Below are 15,926 nucleotides of genomic sequence, written 5' to 3' on the forward strand. Positions count from 1 at the left end.
CTGTCTGTCCGTCTGTCCGTCCGTCCGTCTGTCCGTCTGTCTGTCTGTCTGTCCGTCTGTCTGTCTGTCTGTCTGTCTGTCTGTCTGTCCGTCCGTCTGTCTGTCTGTCTGTCTGGGTAGTCCGTGGGTATGTGGCACTGGTTATGTGCTGCAGTCCAGCGCATATATTTGATGCCAACTTGAGTAACTGGGTATATGTGCTGCTGCGTATGTGCTAATCCTAAATGATAAAAACATAAAGGTCCTCTCATTTCCTCCGATGCTCGGTAGAGTCGAACCCGCACCACGGGTGGACTTCGCGGCGGCGTCACTAGATGGCGCAGCGTACGCATGGGGAAGCGCGAGAGAGGATCGAGTCCGGCTGCGTACACGTTTCGGCGTTAGCTCTAGAGGAGTCGGTGCATCGCTTCAATGCTAACCGGATTTAACTTCGACATTCATTGTGAGATATGGGTTCTGTCGGATTTCTTTTTTTTTTGTACCACACCTGTTACAATTGTAATTGTCAGCCATTCTATTAGGTACGCTAATGTTTGAGCTCAAAAAGGTGTGGAAGTGACAACCGTTCGAATGTCACCCGTGTAATGCTGTGACAGTTATGCAATGATGTGACACGTGTGACAGCTAAACCAGCGACTTCAAAAAAAAGGAGAGAACGAGCTCTGTAAAACTTGCTGGCTGAGCTGGTTCGTAATGCTTAAGAAAAGATGTTGAGCCGATGACAGATAAGGACGAGAGGGTAGCGACATGGACAAGCGCAAAGTTTCAAGTAAATTTTATTTCCACGAGAGTCGTCAATATAAGGAGTTGACCACACATGCGCAATGAAGGAACAAGAAAACGAGTGCCGGCACACATTGAAGTTCCCCGCCGTTCCTCCTGGCGGCATCGATTTGCACCTCGAATGATCAAAACATTACCAACCGAATAGTCGTTGTCGAAGTATTACTGTACATCTGAAAGTAATCGAAAGCTCCTTTTGGCAACCTTTGGGAACATTACACCCGTGAGGCACCCCACTGACGTCATACAGGCGTGGTGATGTGGGCACGTAGTAACAGAAAAACCGGAAGTTTAACCTTCGCCTTTAAATTGTCCCTGAAGGGAAAGAAATAGTTAAGCTAAGTTAGTGAAATACGCTCCCACAATACCGACACATCCACTCCCGCTGGGAGAGGACGCGATTGGTAAGTCACAGAAGACGCAATAACAAGAGACCGGTGGAGACGCGGCCTTCAAGTTCCCGCATCAGCTCTCCGTGACGTCATAGATTTTGACGACGTCTGTACGGTCGTACTTTTTTTTTATTCCCTTCTTTCCTTTCTTTATTTTTCGGCAGAGATAGGCTGCACATTATTCTAATGGAGCCAGAGACCTGGCAAGTTTCGAGAAGATTTACGACGCCGCGACGGCCAAAATACGAGGAAAATACTTTGAAATCTAAAACGTCATGGCGTCACTGTGTGTGAAGTCATGACGTCACACCCACAGTGCTGTGGTTTCGGCGTCAAAGAAGAAATGAGAAAGTGATTCATTTTCACGTCTAGTAAATAACTTAAAATTTTCACGTCTAGCAGCAGGTGCTCTCAACAAGTCCCATCTTCGCTGTGTCCCAATTGCCCCCTTCAAGAATCCAACCAGCATTTGATACTGCAGTGCGTCGTTGCTAGGGTATTCTTGGAGGGCCGTGCATGCTGTTTTCCGTGGCCTTGGAGTTCATCATCATCATCATCAGCCTGGTTACGCCCACTGCAGGGCAAAGGCCTCTCCCATACTTCTCCAACAACCCCGGTCATGTACTAATTGTGGCCATGCCATGCCTGCAAACTTCTTAATCTCATCCGCCCACCTAACTTTCTGCCGCCCCCTGCTACGCTTCCCTTCCCTTGGGATCCAGTCCGTAACCCTTAATGACCATCGGTTATCTTCCCTCGTCATTACATGTCCGGCCCATGCCCATTTCTTTTTCTTGATTTCAACTAAGATGTCATTTACCCGCGTTTGTTCCCTCACCCAATCTGCTCTTTTCTTATCCCTTAACGTTACACCCATCATTCTTCTTTCCATAGCTCGTTGCGTCGTCCTCAATTTCAGCAGAACCCTTTTCGTAAGCCTCCAGGTTTCTGCCCCATATGTGAGTACTGGTAACACACAGCTGTTATACACTTTCCTTTTGAGGGATAGTGGCAACCTGCTGTTCATGATTTGAGAATGCCTGCCAAACGCACCCCAGCCCATTCTTATTCTTCTGGTTATTTCAGTCTCATGATCCGGATCCGTGGTCACTACCTGCCCTAAGTAGATGTATTCCCTTACCCCTTCCAGTGCTTCGCTACCTATCGTAAACTGCTGTTCTCTTCCGAGACTGTTAAACATTACTTTAGTTTTCTGCAGATTAATTTTCAGACCCACCCTTCTTTGCCTCTCCAGGTCAGTGAGCATGCATTGCAATTGGTCTCCTGAGTTACTAAGCAAGGCAATATCATCAGCGAATCGCAAGTTGCTAAGGTATTCTCCATCAACTTTTATCCCCAATTCTTCCCACTCCAGGTCTCTGAATACCTCCTGTAAACATGCTGTGAATAGCATTGGAGAGATCGTATCTCCCTGTCTGACGCCTTTCTTTATTGGGATTTTGTTGCTTTCTTTGTGGAGGACTACGGTGGCTGTGGAGCCGCTATAGATATCTTCCAGTATTTTTACATATGGCTCGTCTACACCCTGATTCCGTAATGCCTCCATGACTGCTGAGGTTTCGACTGAATCAAACGCTTTCTCGTAATCAATGAAAGCTATATATAAGGGTTGGTTATATTCTGCACATTTCTCTATCACTTGATTGATAGTGTGAATATGGTCTATTGTTGAGTAGCCTTTACGGAATCCTGCCTGGTCCTTTGGTTGACAGAAGTCTAAGGTGTTCCTGATTCTATTTGCGATTACCTTAGTAAATACTTTGTAGGCAACGGACAGTAAGCTGAGCGGTCTGTAATTTTTCAAGTCTTTGGCGTCCCCTTTCTTATGGATTAGGATAATGTTAGCGCTCTTCCAAGATTCCGGTACGCTCGAGGTCATGAGGCGTTGCGCATACAGGGTGGCCAGTTTCTGTAGAACAATCTGCCCACCATCCTTCAACAAATCTGCTGTTACCTGATCCTCCCCAGCTGCCTTCCCCCTTTGCATATCTCCTAAGGCTTTCTTTACTTCTTCCGGCGTTACCTTTGGGATTTCGAATTCCTCTGGACTAATTTCTCTTCCATTATCGTCGAGGGTGCCACTGGTACTGTATAAATCTCTATAGAAATCCTCAGCCACTTGAACTATCTCATCCATATTAGTAATGATATTGCCGGCTTTGTCTCTTAACGCATACATCTGATTCTTGCCAATTCCTAGTTTCTTCTTCACTGTTTTTAGGCTTCCTCCGTTCCTGAGAGCATGTTCAATTATATCCATATTATACTTCCTTATGTCAGCTGTCTTACGCTTGTTGATTAACTTCGAAAGTTCTGCCAGTTCTATTCTAGCTGTAGGGTTAGATGCTTTCATACATTGGCGTTTCTTGATCAGATCTTTCGTCTCCTGCGATAGTTTGCTGGTATCCTGCCTAACGGAGTTACCACCGACTTCCATTGCACACTCCTTAATGATGCCCACAAGATTGTCGTTCATTGCTTCAACACTAAGGTCCTCTTCCGGAGTTAAAGCCGAATACCTGTTCTGTAGCTTGATCTGGAATTCCTCTATTTTCCCTCTTACCGCTAACTCATTAATCGGCTTCTTATGTACCAGTTTCTTCCGTTCCCTCCTCAGGTCTAGGCTAATTCGAGTTCTTACCATCCTGTGGTCACTGCAGCACACCTTGCCGAGCACGTCCACATCTTGTATGATGCCAAGGTTAGCGCAGAGTATGAAGTCTATTTCATTTCTAGTCTCGCCGTTCGGGCTCCCCCAGGTCCACTTTCGGCTGTCCCGCTTGCGGAAGAAGGTATTCATTGTCCTCATATTATTCTGTTGCGCAAACTCTACTAATAACTTTCCCCTGCTATTCCTAGTGCCTATGCCATATTCCCCCACTGCCTTGTCTCCAGCCTGCTTCTTGCCTACCTTGGCATTAAAGTCGCCCATTAGTGGCCTTGGAGTTAACCGCTCTATTACATCTGGTCGGTGATTTCGCGCGACTTTTCATTGCTTCGGGGGCCTTTTGTTTATGACGCAACCGGTGCAAGACAGTTGCCGCGGGACATCGTCGCCACGCTCTGTTTCCACTTCTGGAGATGCCCTACTCTCGTTTCTGTGGGAGAAGTTGTTCTTTCTTGGGGAAGAGGAGTTCCTTCGACAGTGGTGATGCGGTTTCCTGTCGGTGGCTGATAAACGCGCATGGCTCAATTTTGGACCAGCCAGGTTCCTGTAGGCAGGCCATCAAAAGTATTAATTGAATGTAGTGCCATAGTATGCACGTGTCCGTGATTTCAGTGTGTGAGTGCTCTCGTATGCACCGGAAGTTTCATGTATACACACATCACATGGCATCACTACCTAATTACGCAAAGCTCTTCTGTTAAGCGATCGCATAATAATTGTACGTAACAATCATGTGCTTGCATACTCTGAACATCATCGTATACAATGTGACACTTTCTTTGTGCGTAGCGGTGTGTTTCTGTTGGTCTAGGTGGAAATTTGTTAGTGAGCCCATGTGGACTCGGGCGTTTCTGTGAAAAGGTAACGTGTAATTCTCAATATTTTGTAAGTGTTATCGTTCTGGGGGCATTGTGCTCAAAATGCACATATCGTCTTTTGCTGAAATACGCTATTTCTAAACGCATGAACTGTAACCCGTTTTTGTTAATGTAACTTTGTATATATGAACTTCCCTTATAAACACTGGTTTAAAAACAGACCAGTGTACACGAAGTGTACACTGGTGTGTTTTGTAAGCATTATTTTGGTTAATTTCGAGCTAACAGGTTGATCAATAGAAAAAAAAAGAACTAAATCGAAGTCTTTTAACCCTTTTTCTTTCGCCGACACCTCAGTGCCAATGGCGTCAGTGTAAAGTCACGAATTTCGAAGTACTTTTTTTCTGTATTCGGACCGTAACGTGCATGCAATGGGACCCACAACATAAGCAAAGCGGGTTGAACAAATAGAAACGTAAATGGCTGTGTTTGGTGAGCACTAGCAACTGGCACTTCAAGAACACAGTCGTGCAAATACATTATTTATCAGCCGCAGATTCGCATATAGCTGACACCCGAGTCGTATACGAGTACGAAGTCGCTAGACCGAAGATTTGGGCGTCACTCAAGCCGCAGGAAGGCTTTCGTCTCGAGAGACGGTTAGTAGCACCGAGTTGCAGGGCGAGTTTGTTGCCGATAGGGGGGGCGTACGTGCAAGTCGCAAATAAAGGGATGCTTTGTTAATGCGCTAGCATTAGGAGTGTCAAAGTGGGAAAAAGAAGTGTATGTGTGTGAAATGTGGGAAGCTGTTTCCCTGGTAGACATAGAGAGAAGATGGGAGAGCTTAAAAGATTGTGTATCCGTATGTATAGTGTGTATAGTATGTATGTATGTATGTATGTATGTATGTATGTATGTATGTATGTATGTATGTATGCATGCATGCATGCATGTATGTATGTATGCATGCATGTATGTATGTATGTATGTATGTATGTATGCATGCATGCATGCATGTATTTCTCCATTCCCCTTTACTTAGGTAGGTGCCCCTGAGCTAAAGCTTGCTCTTAAAGCCTCCTCTTATTATTCCTCCTGATTGGCCCCCTTTGATGTTCCCATTGAAGCACCCGTTGTAACCTGTGCGGCGTGCATTGATCGGCTTCATTGCATTCACGTCGCTTGACCTTCGCTCCACCCCGTCTGACCACTGCGGAGTCATCGTGAAACGTTGTCGTCCTGTTCTTCGTGATTGGTGCAGCTCTGCTACAGTCGCGGCGAGGAGGCTGGCGTCCTGCCGTCCGGTTCCGAAGGCACCCAGTCCGCCCTCTTCGCCATCTGCTGCGGTGTTCTCCTAACGGTGGTGCGTACGCGTCCAGGAGTGTCGCTTCTTTACTGCGAAAGCATTATGTGTCCCCATGAGGCAGAAAAGCCGGCGTTGTCCTAAACCAGTGCTACTGAATATCATCATCTGCGTGGATTAAGGCGGATTAAGGTTGGTACAAATTAGAGCAAGGTGGATTAAGGTGAGTTAAAGTGGAGATCGAGGTTGGTACAAATTAGGGCAATGTAGATTAAGGTGGAATAAAGTGGATCGAGATTGGTACAAATTAGAGCAAGGTGGATTAAGGTGAATTAAAGTGGAGATCGAGGTTGGTACAAATTAGGGCAAGGCGGATTAAGGTGAATTAAAGTGGATTGATGTTGGTACAAAGTAGCGCAAGGTGGATTAAGGTGAATTAAAGTGGATTGATGTTGCTACAAATTAGAGCAAGGCGGATTAAGGTGAATTAAAGTGGATTGATGTTGGTACAAATTAGAGCAAGGTGGATTGAGGTTGGTACAAACTAGAGCAAAGCGGATTGAGGTGCATGTTTGTCTATGGAAAACTGGGTGATTAACAGGTGCATGCGCAGAGAAGCGAGACATAAACGCCTTAGTCATTCCGGAGGATTGGGTCACGAATGAACGAGCACACGGCGCACTTACATTTCGAGGCAGGACTCGGTCCATTGCTGCTACCCGCCCTCCCATTCCCGCCAGACGGACATCAAAGCTGCATCAACACAACTATTCGCTAAAACTTTCACAACTAAACAAATAATGAGCGAAACGCAAACGTAACAGCTGACCGCCATCTCCGGCCATTGTCGTCAATCTACTCCTTACCCAGAGGCGCGCTAGACATTTATACTGCATTGGGGCTGCGGATCAGTGCGCATTGCAGCGCGCAGCACTTTGCTATGATGCGGTACGTCTTAAGACAGGGATGCTGCGGCATTCCCCGCACATTCTATTGGTGCATTTGATGTGGGCTACCAGCAAATGACAGCTCTTAGATCCTGACAGATGGGCTCACGATCGAGACTTGAATGGACTCAGCTGCGCTTCGACAGCGCCAAACCGGCACCAGAGTCTTTAAGAGCGAAAGCTTTCTATCTATCTATCTATCTATCTATCTATCTATCTATCTATCTATCTATCTATCTATCTATCTATCTATCTATCTATCTATCTATCTATCTATCTATCTATCTCTTGTAACAATCGATAAATTTTTTTGCATCCTCCCTTTTCTTCTCATCTGTCATGTCCAATGAGCGGTAACAACGCAGTGGCGTCGGATCCAATGACTAAGCGCAAGAAGAATGGAGATTCCATGAGAATTCCAACCATTAAGAACGGTATTGATCTGCCGTCACTGGAAATTAGAAAAAAAATTTCCCAGCCTAACATTTATTCACAATATCTACCATAATGCAACCAACTACAGCAAATCCTCGCTATAACGAACTTGAAGGCGGAGCCAAAGTTACTTCGCCATATTAATTGCACTGTTATATTCATTATTGCATGTACTGCAATATTAACCTCTATGAGAATTTCAGGGGGAATTCCATTTACTTTGTTATATCCATAATTTATTATACAGATTCGTTATAATGAGATTTGTATATAACATCCTTAATTCAACCAGCGCACATTATATCTCCAAGCATTGTTCACAGCCACAACGTTCAGGCGCAGCTCGCGGGCGCGGATATAATGCGCTTTTTTAACCTAGCCATTAAAGAGTGGAATTTTTTTCGCAAAACTGTCACCTCTATTAATGGCCATGATACATTTATGCACAGATTGAGAATTATTTGTCAATTATAATTAAACTAACCACACCTGAAGAAGTATGTGTGCCGTTTAATGCTTTTCACTGAATTCATACATGGTCATTTGCATTTTTTTCATGTATTTACGTCGCGACACTTCCTCTGTGTATTTTTGTATGCATAATATTGATTTGAGTATCTCATATTCTGTTTTACAGTGTTATGTCATTGCTGTATTGATATGTTACATATTTCTGTATTTACTTCAACACCCCCCCCCCCCTTCATGTAATTCCCCCAGCGGTCTTCAGGGTAAACATACCCAGGGATTTTCGACATTGCCCCTGCGGCGTGCTGTCGAACTTCAACGCAATGCACCAGCGTAACCCAATGGGCGGCATCTTTTAAAATGGTATTTCAAAACGCCCCGGCCGCCGAATTTCAACAAATTTACGTTTGCAACGTCGACAAGGTACGCCCTTCAAATGGCATGCGTAGTTACGGCACTTCTAAATTTTCCTGCTTCACATAGTAGTGTTTTAATCTAGACCAAAACACTGCTGTAACGCGGTGTAACCTTCTCAACGTTGCTAACTGAAAGTTCATCAAATCCGGGCGGACTGTATATATATATATATATATATATATATATATATATATATATATATATATATATATATATATATATATATATATATATATATATATATATATATATACATGAATGCTTCCCATCAAGCTATGTTGGTGCGCTCTGGTGAAGTTCGACAGAAAACTGAAAGTTCAAAATTCCTGAACGTGTAGAATAAAGAAAAACAAAATATCGGTACGGAATACCACCCCGGTTTCCATAAGCGAGAGTTTATGTTATTTCCTGCAGACGTATTGAGTACAGTGATCTTGCAGTCATTTGCTTTTTTTTTTTTTCAGGGCGTGCTCCAGCCCCACCTTGTACGGCCTTCGTACCGCGCTTTCATCGATCGAGTAATAGGAAAGAGGTAAACGCGTGCTACAACTAATGAGTCGCCGATGCAGACATTAAGTCTGTGCCAATAATGACAAGCTGTGCTATATAACGTTCACGTGATTTAGGGGTCCGAAGATATCTGACATCAATTCAGTCACCTTCGTTATTATTATTATTATTATTATTATTATTATTATTATAGCGAATAGCATCATTCTTGGCACTGTCAGACAAGTTTTATTTCCTAACGTGAATCGTCTTTAAAATGGCTCAAAGGGTAATCAATCACTTGCTGGAACCAATGTATCGAAAACACGTTACAGCACTGTCGATTCTATCTTTGTGGCCATACTGCCCACGCATGTTAACTTTGTTATCGTTGGTTGTGTGGAGGAAAGAAGCCATTACTCGAGCACGGACGTCTCGCGTGCGCAGGTGGCGCCACTGTCGCGCCACGCACTACGCAATCGGAGCCAAATTTAGCTTTGCGCGCGGCATCCGGAGAGGCATAGCTCAGCAGTACGTTTGTCCGTCCGAGCAGGAAGTACGTTTGTCCATACGAGCAGGAATGACCACGTTTGTAAATGTAATGTAAAAAACAAAAAAATCCATATTGTGAAAAAAAAACTGAATTTTGAATATAGCCTACCACCTTAAACTTCTGCATAATTAAACTTAGTCACTTAGCTAATTTCACTTCAAAGGAAAAGTTGAATAACTCAAGCCGATGGTGACTACTATACCGTTAGTCACGTTTGTCTGAGGTGAATCATTCTGTTTTTAAAGTTTGGTTGTAGTTGCGCGAGACACCCGGTATACTTAAGAAGAAGATACTGCGCCAGAGACAGAAAAGGCACGAAAGGGTATCGACACGGATTGCACTTGTCCAATCACCTCTCGGACGTGTCTCTCCTTGGCTCATTATCTTCTTCTTAAGCCTTATGAACGGACTCGCCCAACAACAAGCTTTATTGAAACCGCTATACCACTGCCTGTAAGAGCCTGGAAAAGGCTTCACGCATGAATAAAATGCAACTTTTTTTTAGGATGCGCTATATCAACGTGCCAGCCATCGCGACGCTAGGCTACGGAACCACAAGCATCGTCCCGGATGTGCCAGTCACGATGCCCGAGCTAGACCCAAGGTTCGTCAGCAGGAGATACAAGGAGACACTGTGGGTTTGGGCTCAATAAAAATCGCGAGACAAAACGATTGCTATCTTCGTTTTTCTGTGTGTGTGTGTGTGTGTGTGTGTGTGTGTGTGTGTGTGTGTGTGTGTGTGTGTGTGTGTGTGTGTGTGTGTGTGTGTGTGTGTGTGTGTGTGTGTGTGTGTGTGTGTGTGTGTGTGTGTGTGTGTGTGTGTGTGTGTGCGCGCGTGTGTGTGTGTGTGTGCGCGCGCGCGCGCGCGCGTGTGTGTGTGTGTGTGTGTGTGTGTGTGTGTGTGTGTGTGTGTGTGTGTGTGTGTGTGTGTGTGTGTGTGTGTGTGTGTGAGTGTGTGTGTGCGCGTGTGCGTGTGCGTTTATGATGGGCTCGTACATGGCCAACAGAGATCGTTGACTTTGATGGCACGTCAAAGGGACTGTCTACCGCTCGAATCATGTCCTTGGATTGTGTGGGGTAACAAATATTTAAATTAAATCATAGGGTTTTACGTGCGAAAACTATTTTCTGATTATGAGGCACGCCGTAGTAGAGGACTCCGGAAATTTCGACCACCTGGGGTTGTTTAACGTGCATTTATATCTAAGTACACGGGCGTTTTCGCCCCCATCCAAATGCGGCCGCCGTAGCTGGGATTCGATCCCGCGACCTCGTGCCCAACACCATAGCCACTGAGCAACCACGGCGGGTTATTGTGTGGGGTATACGAAGATAAGGCGTCACAGTGACAGAAATGAGCAGCTTGCATCCCATAAACAAGGAACGATGTTCGTAATTTGGCTTTGAAAGCGTTATAGGGAGTCGCTAGATGATGAAACAGTTCAACGAATTGATGTACCGTCACATAACCAAAGATCCAAACAGTAAGAGTGATGTTGAAAATTATATTTTATGCGTTTCTGCGAACATTGCGTGAGAAATTGATTTCTTTCTTGTTTCCAGCTAGCGTGTGTTGAAAAGTGGCGCCGCCTTGTGCGAACTAACGAAGTCGCGGTGAACGGGGTGGTGCATTGATGCATGGCTTCCGAGATTGCCACCGCACCCAGTAATCAGTGTTGTCGGTGTGCGTGCACGGTTTTGAGGAAAGCTAGACCACGCTGAAAAAAAAATTGAAAAAAATTCACCGACAATTGTGATACTCCCTAATGCGAAATTTGAGCGCAGCTATGTACGCGTGTTTGCATGTCGCCGCATATTGGCTGGTGCGGACAATCTGTCTCGTGCGGCATGTTGCAAAATGAGCGAACTGCGGCGCGACTGCCTCGCTAATCGGGAGGTCGCGAGAGGCAGCGCGTGGGTGACGCGTGGACGCGATTCCCGGCAGCCGCCGCAGACAGACCTCCGCTCATGCAGCGCTTTGTTTCCACACAGACGACGCGAGCCGTCGTCGTCGCCGCAGAGCCCCTCCTTCGCGGCACTACGCTTTTCTTCTCACACTTTCGCCGTACCCTCCTCCTCCGTTTTCCTCCTCGCGCTCGCTACGCTGTCGCTGCCTTTCATCGCCCGCTGCACTACGCGTTCGCTCTTTCATCCTTCCCTGTGCTCGGTTGCGAGGGATGCCGACGCTCGCCGCAGGAACGGGCGCCCTAAGAGCTGCGCTCTAAAATTTTGTTTTATGAGGAAGTTTTAGCTCGGGGGCCCGTCCTAAACACATGGGAAAGGGAAAATCGCTTTTCTGGGCTACCACTGCACCAAATTTGACGAGGTTTGTCGCACTTAGGGAAAGAAGTATAAATTAGATACTGTTGATAGCGAGTTCTTGGTTTATGCCGTCGATATTTAAATAAAGTTTGTTGGAAATCGCAAGTTTTCCGAGAATAAGACTACCAAATTTGCAGCCCCGTAACTCGGCAATGAAAGAAGGTATCACAACTCTGTAAATTGCATCTAACAGTACATCTAAAGCGGATAAAATTGATGCAATATACGTGGCTCTCAAGTATAGCACTAATATGTGAGCGGGACTTTTGCAAAACACTTGTAAGCAATGTAACAAATTCACGTCAGACACAATTTAATACATCACATTTGTCCACTTTAGGTGCTCTAACAGGTACAGTTAACAGAACTGCGATATCTGTTTTCTTTTTGTTTGTACAGAGCTACGAATTTGCAAAGTTCGCGCTTTATTTTTCGACCTTAATTATCAATTTTTTGAAATTTCCTTCAAAAAAATTCAGGCCTTAAATCAGAATTTTATTACGACAGACAATAGAATACACCTTTCTCCCTCAAATGCAACAATTCTCAACAAAATCGGTCACGGAATTATCTCAGAAAAGCGTTTCTGCGTTTTGCATGCATTCTGCGTAGCCCTCAGCTAAAGTTTCCTCTTAACTATTTGTACTCGTTTACCAGAGAGACCACCGCACGTTCAGACAATTCGAATGCAAGTCTTTATATTCTCGTAGCCTCGGTTGGGTGCCACAGCCGAGCGTCGGCGGGAGCGGCAGCTTCGCGCAGGCGCAGTGAATGGCGTGACGTGATGCGACATCGCTGCATGTTAAGAACCAAAACGAAGAAAGAGGCATACGATGCGCCGAAGTCTAAAAAAGAAAAGCCTGAAGAAACTCGCATGGAAAGCCGCCTCACAAGTATACCAAGAGTAAAAACAACATACAGCGCGAAGGGCAAGGGCTCCGAGGCAGTCCTCGTCCTTCGTGCTGTACGTCGTTTTAACCGTGAATTACAAACTAGCCCAAGCAACCACCCTTGTATACCAAGAGAGGCTATTTTAAAATCGTGTCGCGCGACGCAAGGACTATGACGTCCCTGAAGTGTCTAAACACACGTCGAATTCTTACCTATATGTCACTCCGGTACTTTGGACCGCTGTCAAGTCCAATCCGGATCGGGTGCTTCTTCACGGGCACTTTCGGCTACGATTTCTCATGGACCGCGATCGAAAAGTTTGATCCGTATCGGGCTTGATCGCGATTCAAAGTGCCAGTGTTGCACCGGTTATTAAGGAACTACCGAGAGCCAAAGCGATTCAAACCGCTTCTGCCCTCCTCTCGCAACACAGCTCGCGGAGTCGAGATGCCACATAGTACGGTCAGGATTCTTTGTAGAAATGCATGGACTAACTATAGTAATACGCCTGTGCCAAAGCGCCCAGCTGCTTGCAACTTGATCATGCACAAATGATACCTATCAAGCGCGCGCTCTCAAACACCATAGAAAACAACGTACTACATCGCACGCGCAAATCAGCCGACTCTCAATGCGTCGGCAGTTCAATAATAATAATAATAATAATATTTGGGGTTTTACGTGCCAAAACCACTTTCTGATTATGAGGCACGCCATAGTGGAGGACTCCGGAAATCTTGACCACCTGGGGTTCTTTAACGTGCACCTAAATCTAAGCACACGGGTGTTTTCGCATTTCGCCCCCATCGAAATGCGGCCGCCGTGGCCGGGATTCGATCCCGCGACCTCGTGCTCAGCAGCCCAACACCATAGCCACTGAGCAACCACGGCGGGTGCGTCGGCAGTTCAAAGCACGTCGAAGGAGAGCTGCAGCGATATTCTCGTCGTCACGAGCAAAGTGTCACAGCTGAGCTACAAGGTAAAAAAGCAGCTACGCTGCCGCCAGCAACAGCAAGCATTAAGGAAAACGCCAAGCTTTCGCACTCAGACTTACTTGTATCTGTGGACGGCGGTTATCCATGCCCGTCTGCATTTCTTTTCTTCATACCATTTACCCGCGAAACTGTAGAACTTCACTGGCGGCTGCATGGCCCGGGTGGTTCTTGTCACTGTTGTGGTTCTTCGCCACGCAACTGTACCGGGCACCTTTCTAAACCCGACCGCCAAACCAAACAATGGATGGATGGATGTTATGAGCGTCCCCTTTGAAACGGGGCGGTGGGTTGCGCCACCAAGCTCTTGCTATTTTACTACCTAATGCCCTACCTAGGTCAAACAATAAAAAAAGAAAAAAACACTATGAACTCCCACAACCAAATCTTCTGATCCCCTATTACGAACTGTGCTTTTGTAAGTCTCCGTTTTTTTCTTGTCGTTTCCCTACTTTTCTTTCACCAATCCTCCTATCGCCTCTTACTAATCCCTACTGCGGAAATGTTTGCTTTACCACTGCTCTCGCTGAACTCGATGGCTTCAAGGAGGCCAGTGGTGCCTAAATAGACCGCTGGGTAAATGTCTTCACACACTAGTAAAACATGCTGCATAGTTTCCCTAACTTTACCGCAGCCAAGCACATGCTTCAGCAAGCACAACAACGGCGACGCGAGGAGCGCCTCACGGTGCCGGCGACCTGATACGTGGTGACGCCGTCCTCCGCCAGGGGAAGGAGTGGCGCTGGCGTTTGTCGTCAAACTTGAGGTTAAAAACCCTAGTTTGGCTGGACAAGTTCTGAAGCGAGGGAGCTCAGAGTAAAAAAAATTGATTTCTAAGAACGGCTGATAAATACGAAAGTATTTGGGGCTGCGAAAGTATGCAAGTATTTGTACAGGAAAAATATTGACTCACAGCGGAGCAAAGAGAACTAGGAAGCATACCAGCAAGTATGGCGGTCGGAATATAGTAAGCAACAAAGTTAAACGTAAAGTCAGTGAAGCTGAGACAATCTCCTGGGTGGCGGCAAATAAAAAAAATGAAACCGGGTATGAGTAATTACCTAAGAGGTAAAAACGAAATCACAAGGTAAAAAAGAAAGGTACTTAAAAGTACGTCTTGTTGAGCGAGTTGGTCACAATTCAACTTGGGTACTAGGTGCCAACACACACAAGACACAAGGAAGGAGACGGGAAGGAGACGGGAGTTGTAAGTGGTGCTCTGTCCAGTCTCGTTCCTTGTGTCTTGTATGTGTTCGCGCCTTGTACCCAAGAAGATACACCAAGGAAGAAGCATGTGCTTGCTGCTGTCAAGCTAGGGAAACAATGTATTACAATGTGAAATTGTCTGCCCGGTTGTCGGTTTACGTTACACTGGCGTCCTTGAAGCCCTGGAGTTCAGGAATAGCAGGGGGAAAGTAAACATTCCCGAAACAGAGATTAGTAGAAGGCGGTTGGAAGATTGGTGGCAGGAAAGTATACAGGGAGACCAAAAACAACGGAGGCATACAAAAAACGAAGTTCCCCATAATGGCTCAGAAAGTTTGAGGCTGGAAATTTTTCGTCTCAGAAAAATAACATATGTAAGACATTCGGCAACGTAAGAAAAAGACCTTGGTGGCGCAAGCCACCGCCCTGATTAAAAGGGAATGCTCATAGGATCCACCGATCCATCAGTCTTCCAAACAGTTCCATTGCTCGGGCTCAAAGCTGTCTACGTAGGCTGTCTCCGATGCTCGGTGGAACTATAGCACAACCATAGAGCACCCTGTATGTGCGAAATTTTGCCTTATATACGGGTGTATGCGTTATGACAAGCTCGTAAAATTTTAAGTTTCCGACACCGAAACTAAAAATAAGAACGTCACTCTTGCTCGCCGGAAATAATGAACCCGGAACGTTGAGAACCAGCCTTGCAGCCTTGCAAAGTTCGCTTCGACGGTATAAGCGGCTTATAACAAGTTTATCACAATTTTAGCCAAAACTAAATTTCGTCGCATTTGGCCCCAGGGATCAGTCAACCCGTTCCCAGTAGAACGCGATGCGAATTGCCTATGCTATCGTTAGAAATGTTCGCATTATCGAGTGTGCTCAGTGACGCATGTCGCGGAAGGCAAGGGGGAGAGAGTGAGGGCGCGCGCGTGTACAGGGGAGTAGCCCCAGGGGAGTAGCCCAGGGGGAAGGGGCACTACGAACACGAGCCCTCCCTCCACCCCTCTTCCCCGTGAAGTTTCTGTATTCCCGAATGCCGCCTCCTCCCCTCTCCCCCCCTACCAACCGTCGCCGGTCAGAAGCGTGCCTCCCCCTAAGAAAATATTATCCTATCTTCGCCACTGCGTTTGTGTGTCAAAGTCGGTTATCGCGAAGATACTGAGTAATCCTGCCGTAAAACTACCAACGCCAGTAAAGGAAACACGCAAGGCGCCACGC

General features: G+C 46.0%; 1 protein-coding gene across 1 annotated transcript in view; it reads left to right on the forward strand.

Annotated features, from left to right (window-relative positions):
- LOC142588020 (transmembrane protein 135-like) overlaps positions 1 to 9,957 on the forward strand; it is a 39,957-nt gene extending 30,000 nt beyond the window's left edge. Inside the window, exons 11-13 of the mRNA XM_075699452.1 lie at positions 5,944 to 6,045; positions 8,717 to 8,784; positions 9,800 to 9,957. Coding sequence (XP_075555567.1) covers positions 5,944 to 6,045; positions 8,717 to 8,784; positions 9,800 to 9,947 — 318 coding nt within the window. The 3' untranslated portion in view covers positions 9,948 to 9,957. The remainder of the gene's footprint in view (positions 1 to 5,943; positions 6,046 to 8,716; positions 8,785 to 9,799) is intronic.
- Positions 9,958 to 15,926: the final 5,969 nt, after the last annotated feature.

The sequence above is a fragment of the Dermacentor variabilis genome, chromosome 7 (assembly GCF_050947875.1).
Source record: "Dermacentor variabilis isolate Ectoservices chromosome 7, ASM5094787v1, whole genome shotgun sequence".
Classification (NCBI taxonomy): Eukaryota; Metazoa; Arthropoda; class Arachnida; order Ixodida; family Ixodidae; genus Dermacentor; species Dermacentor variabilis.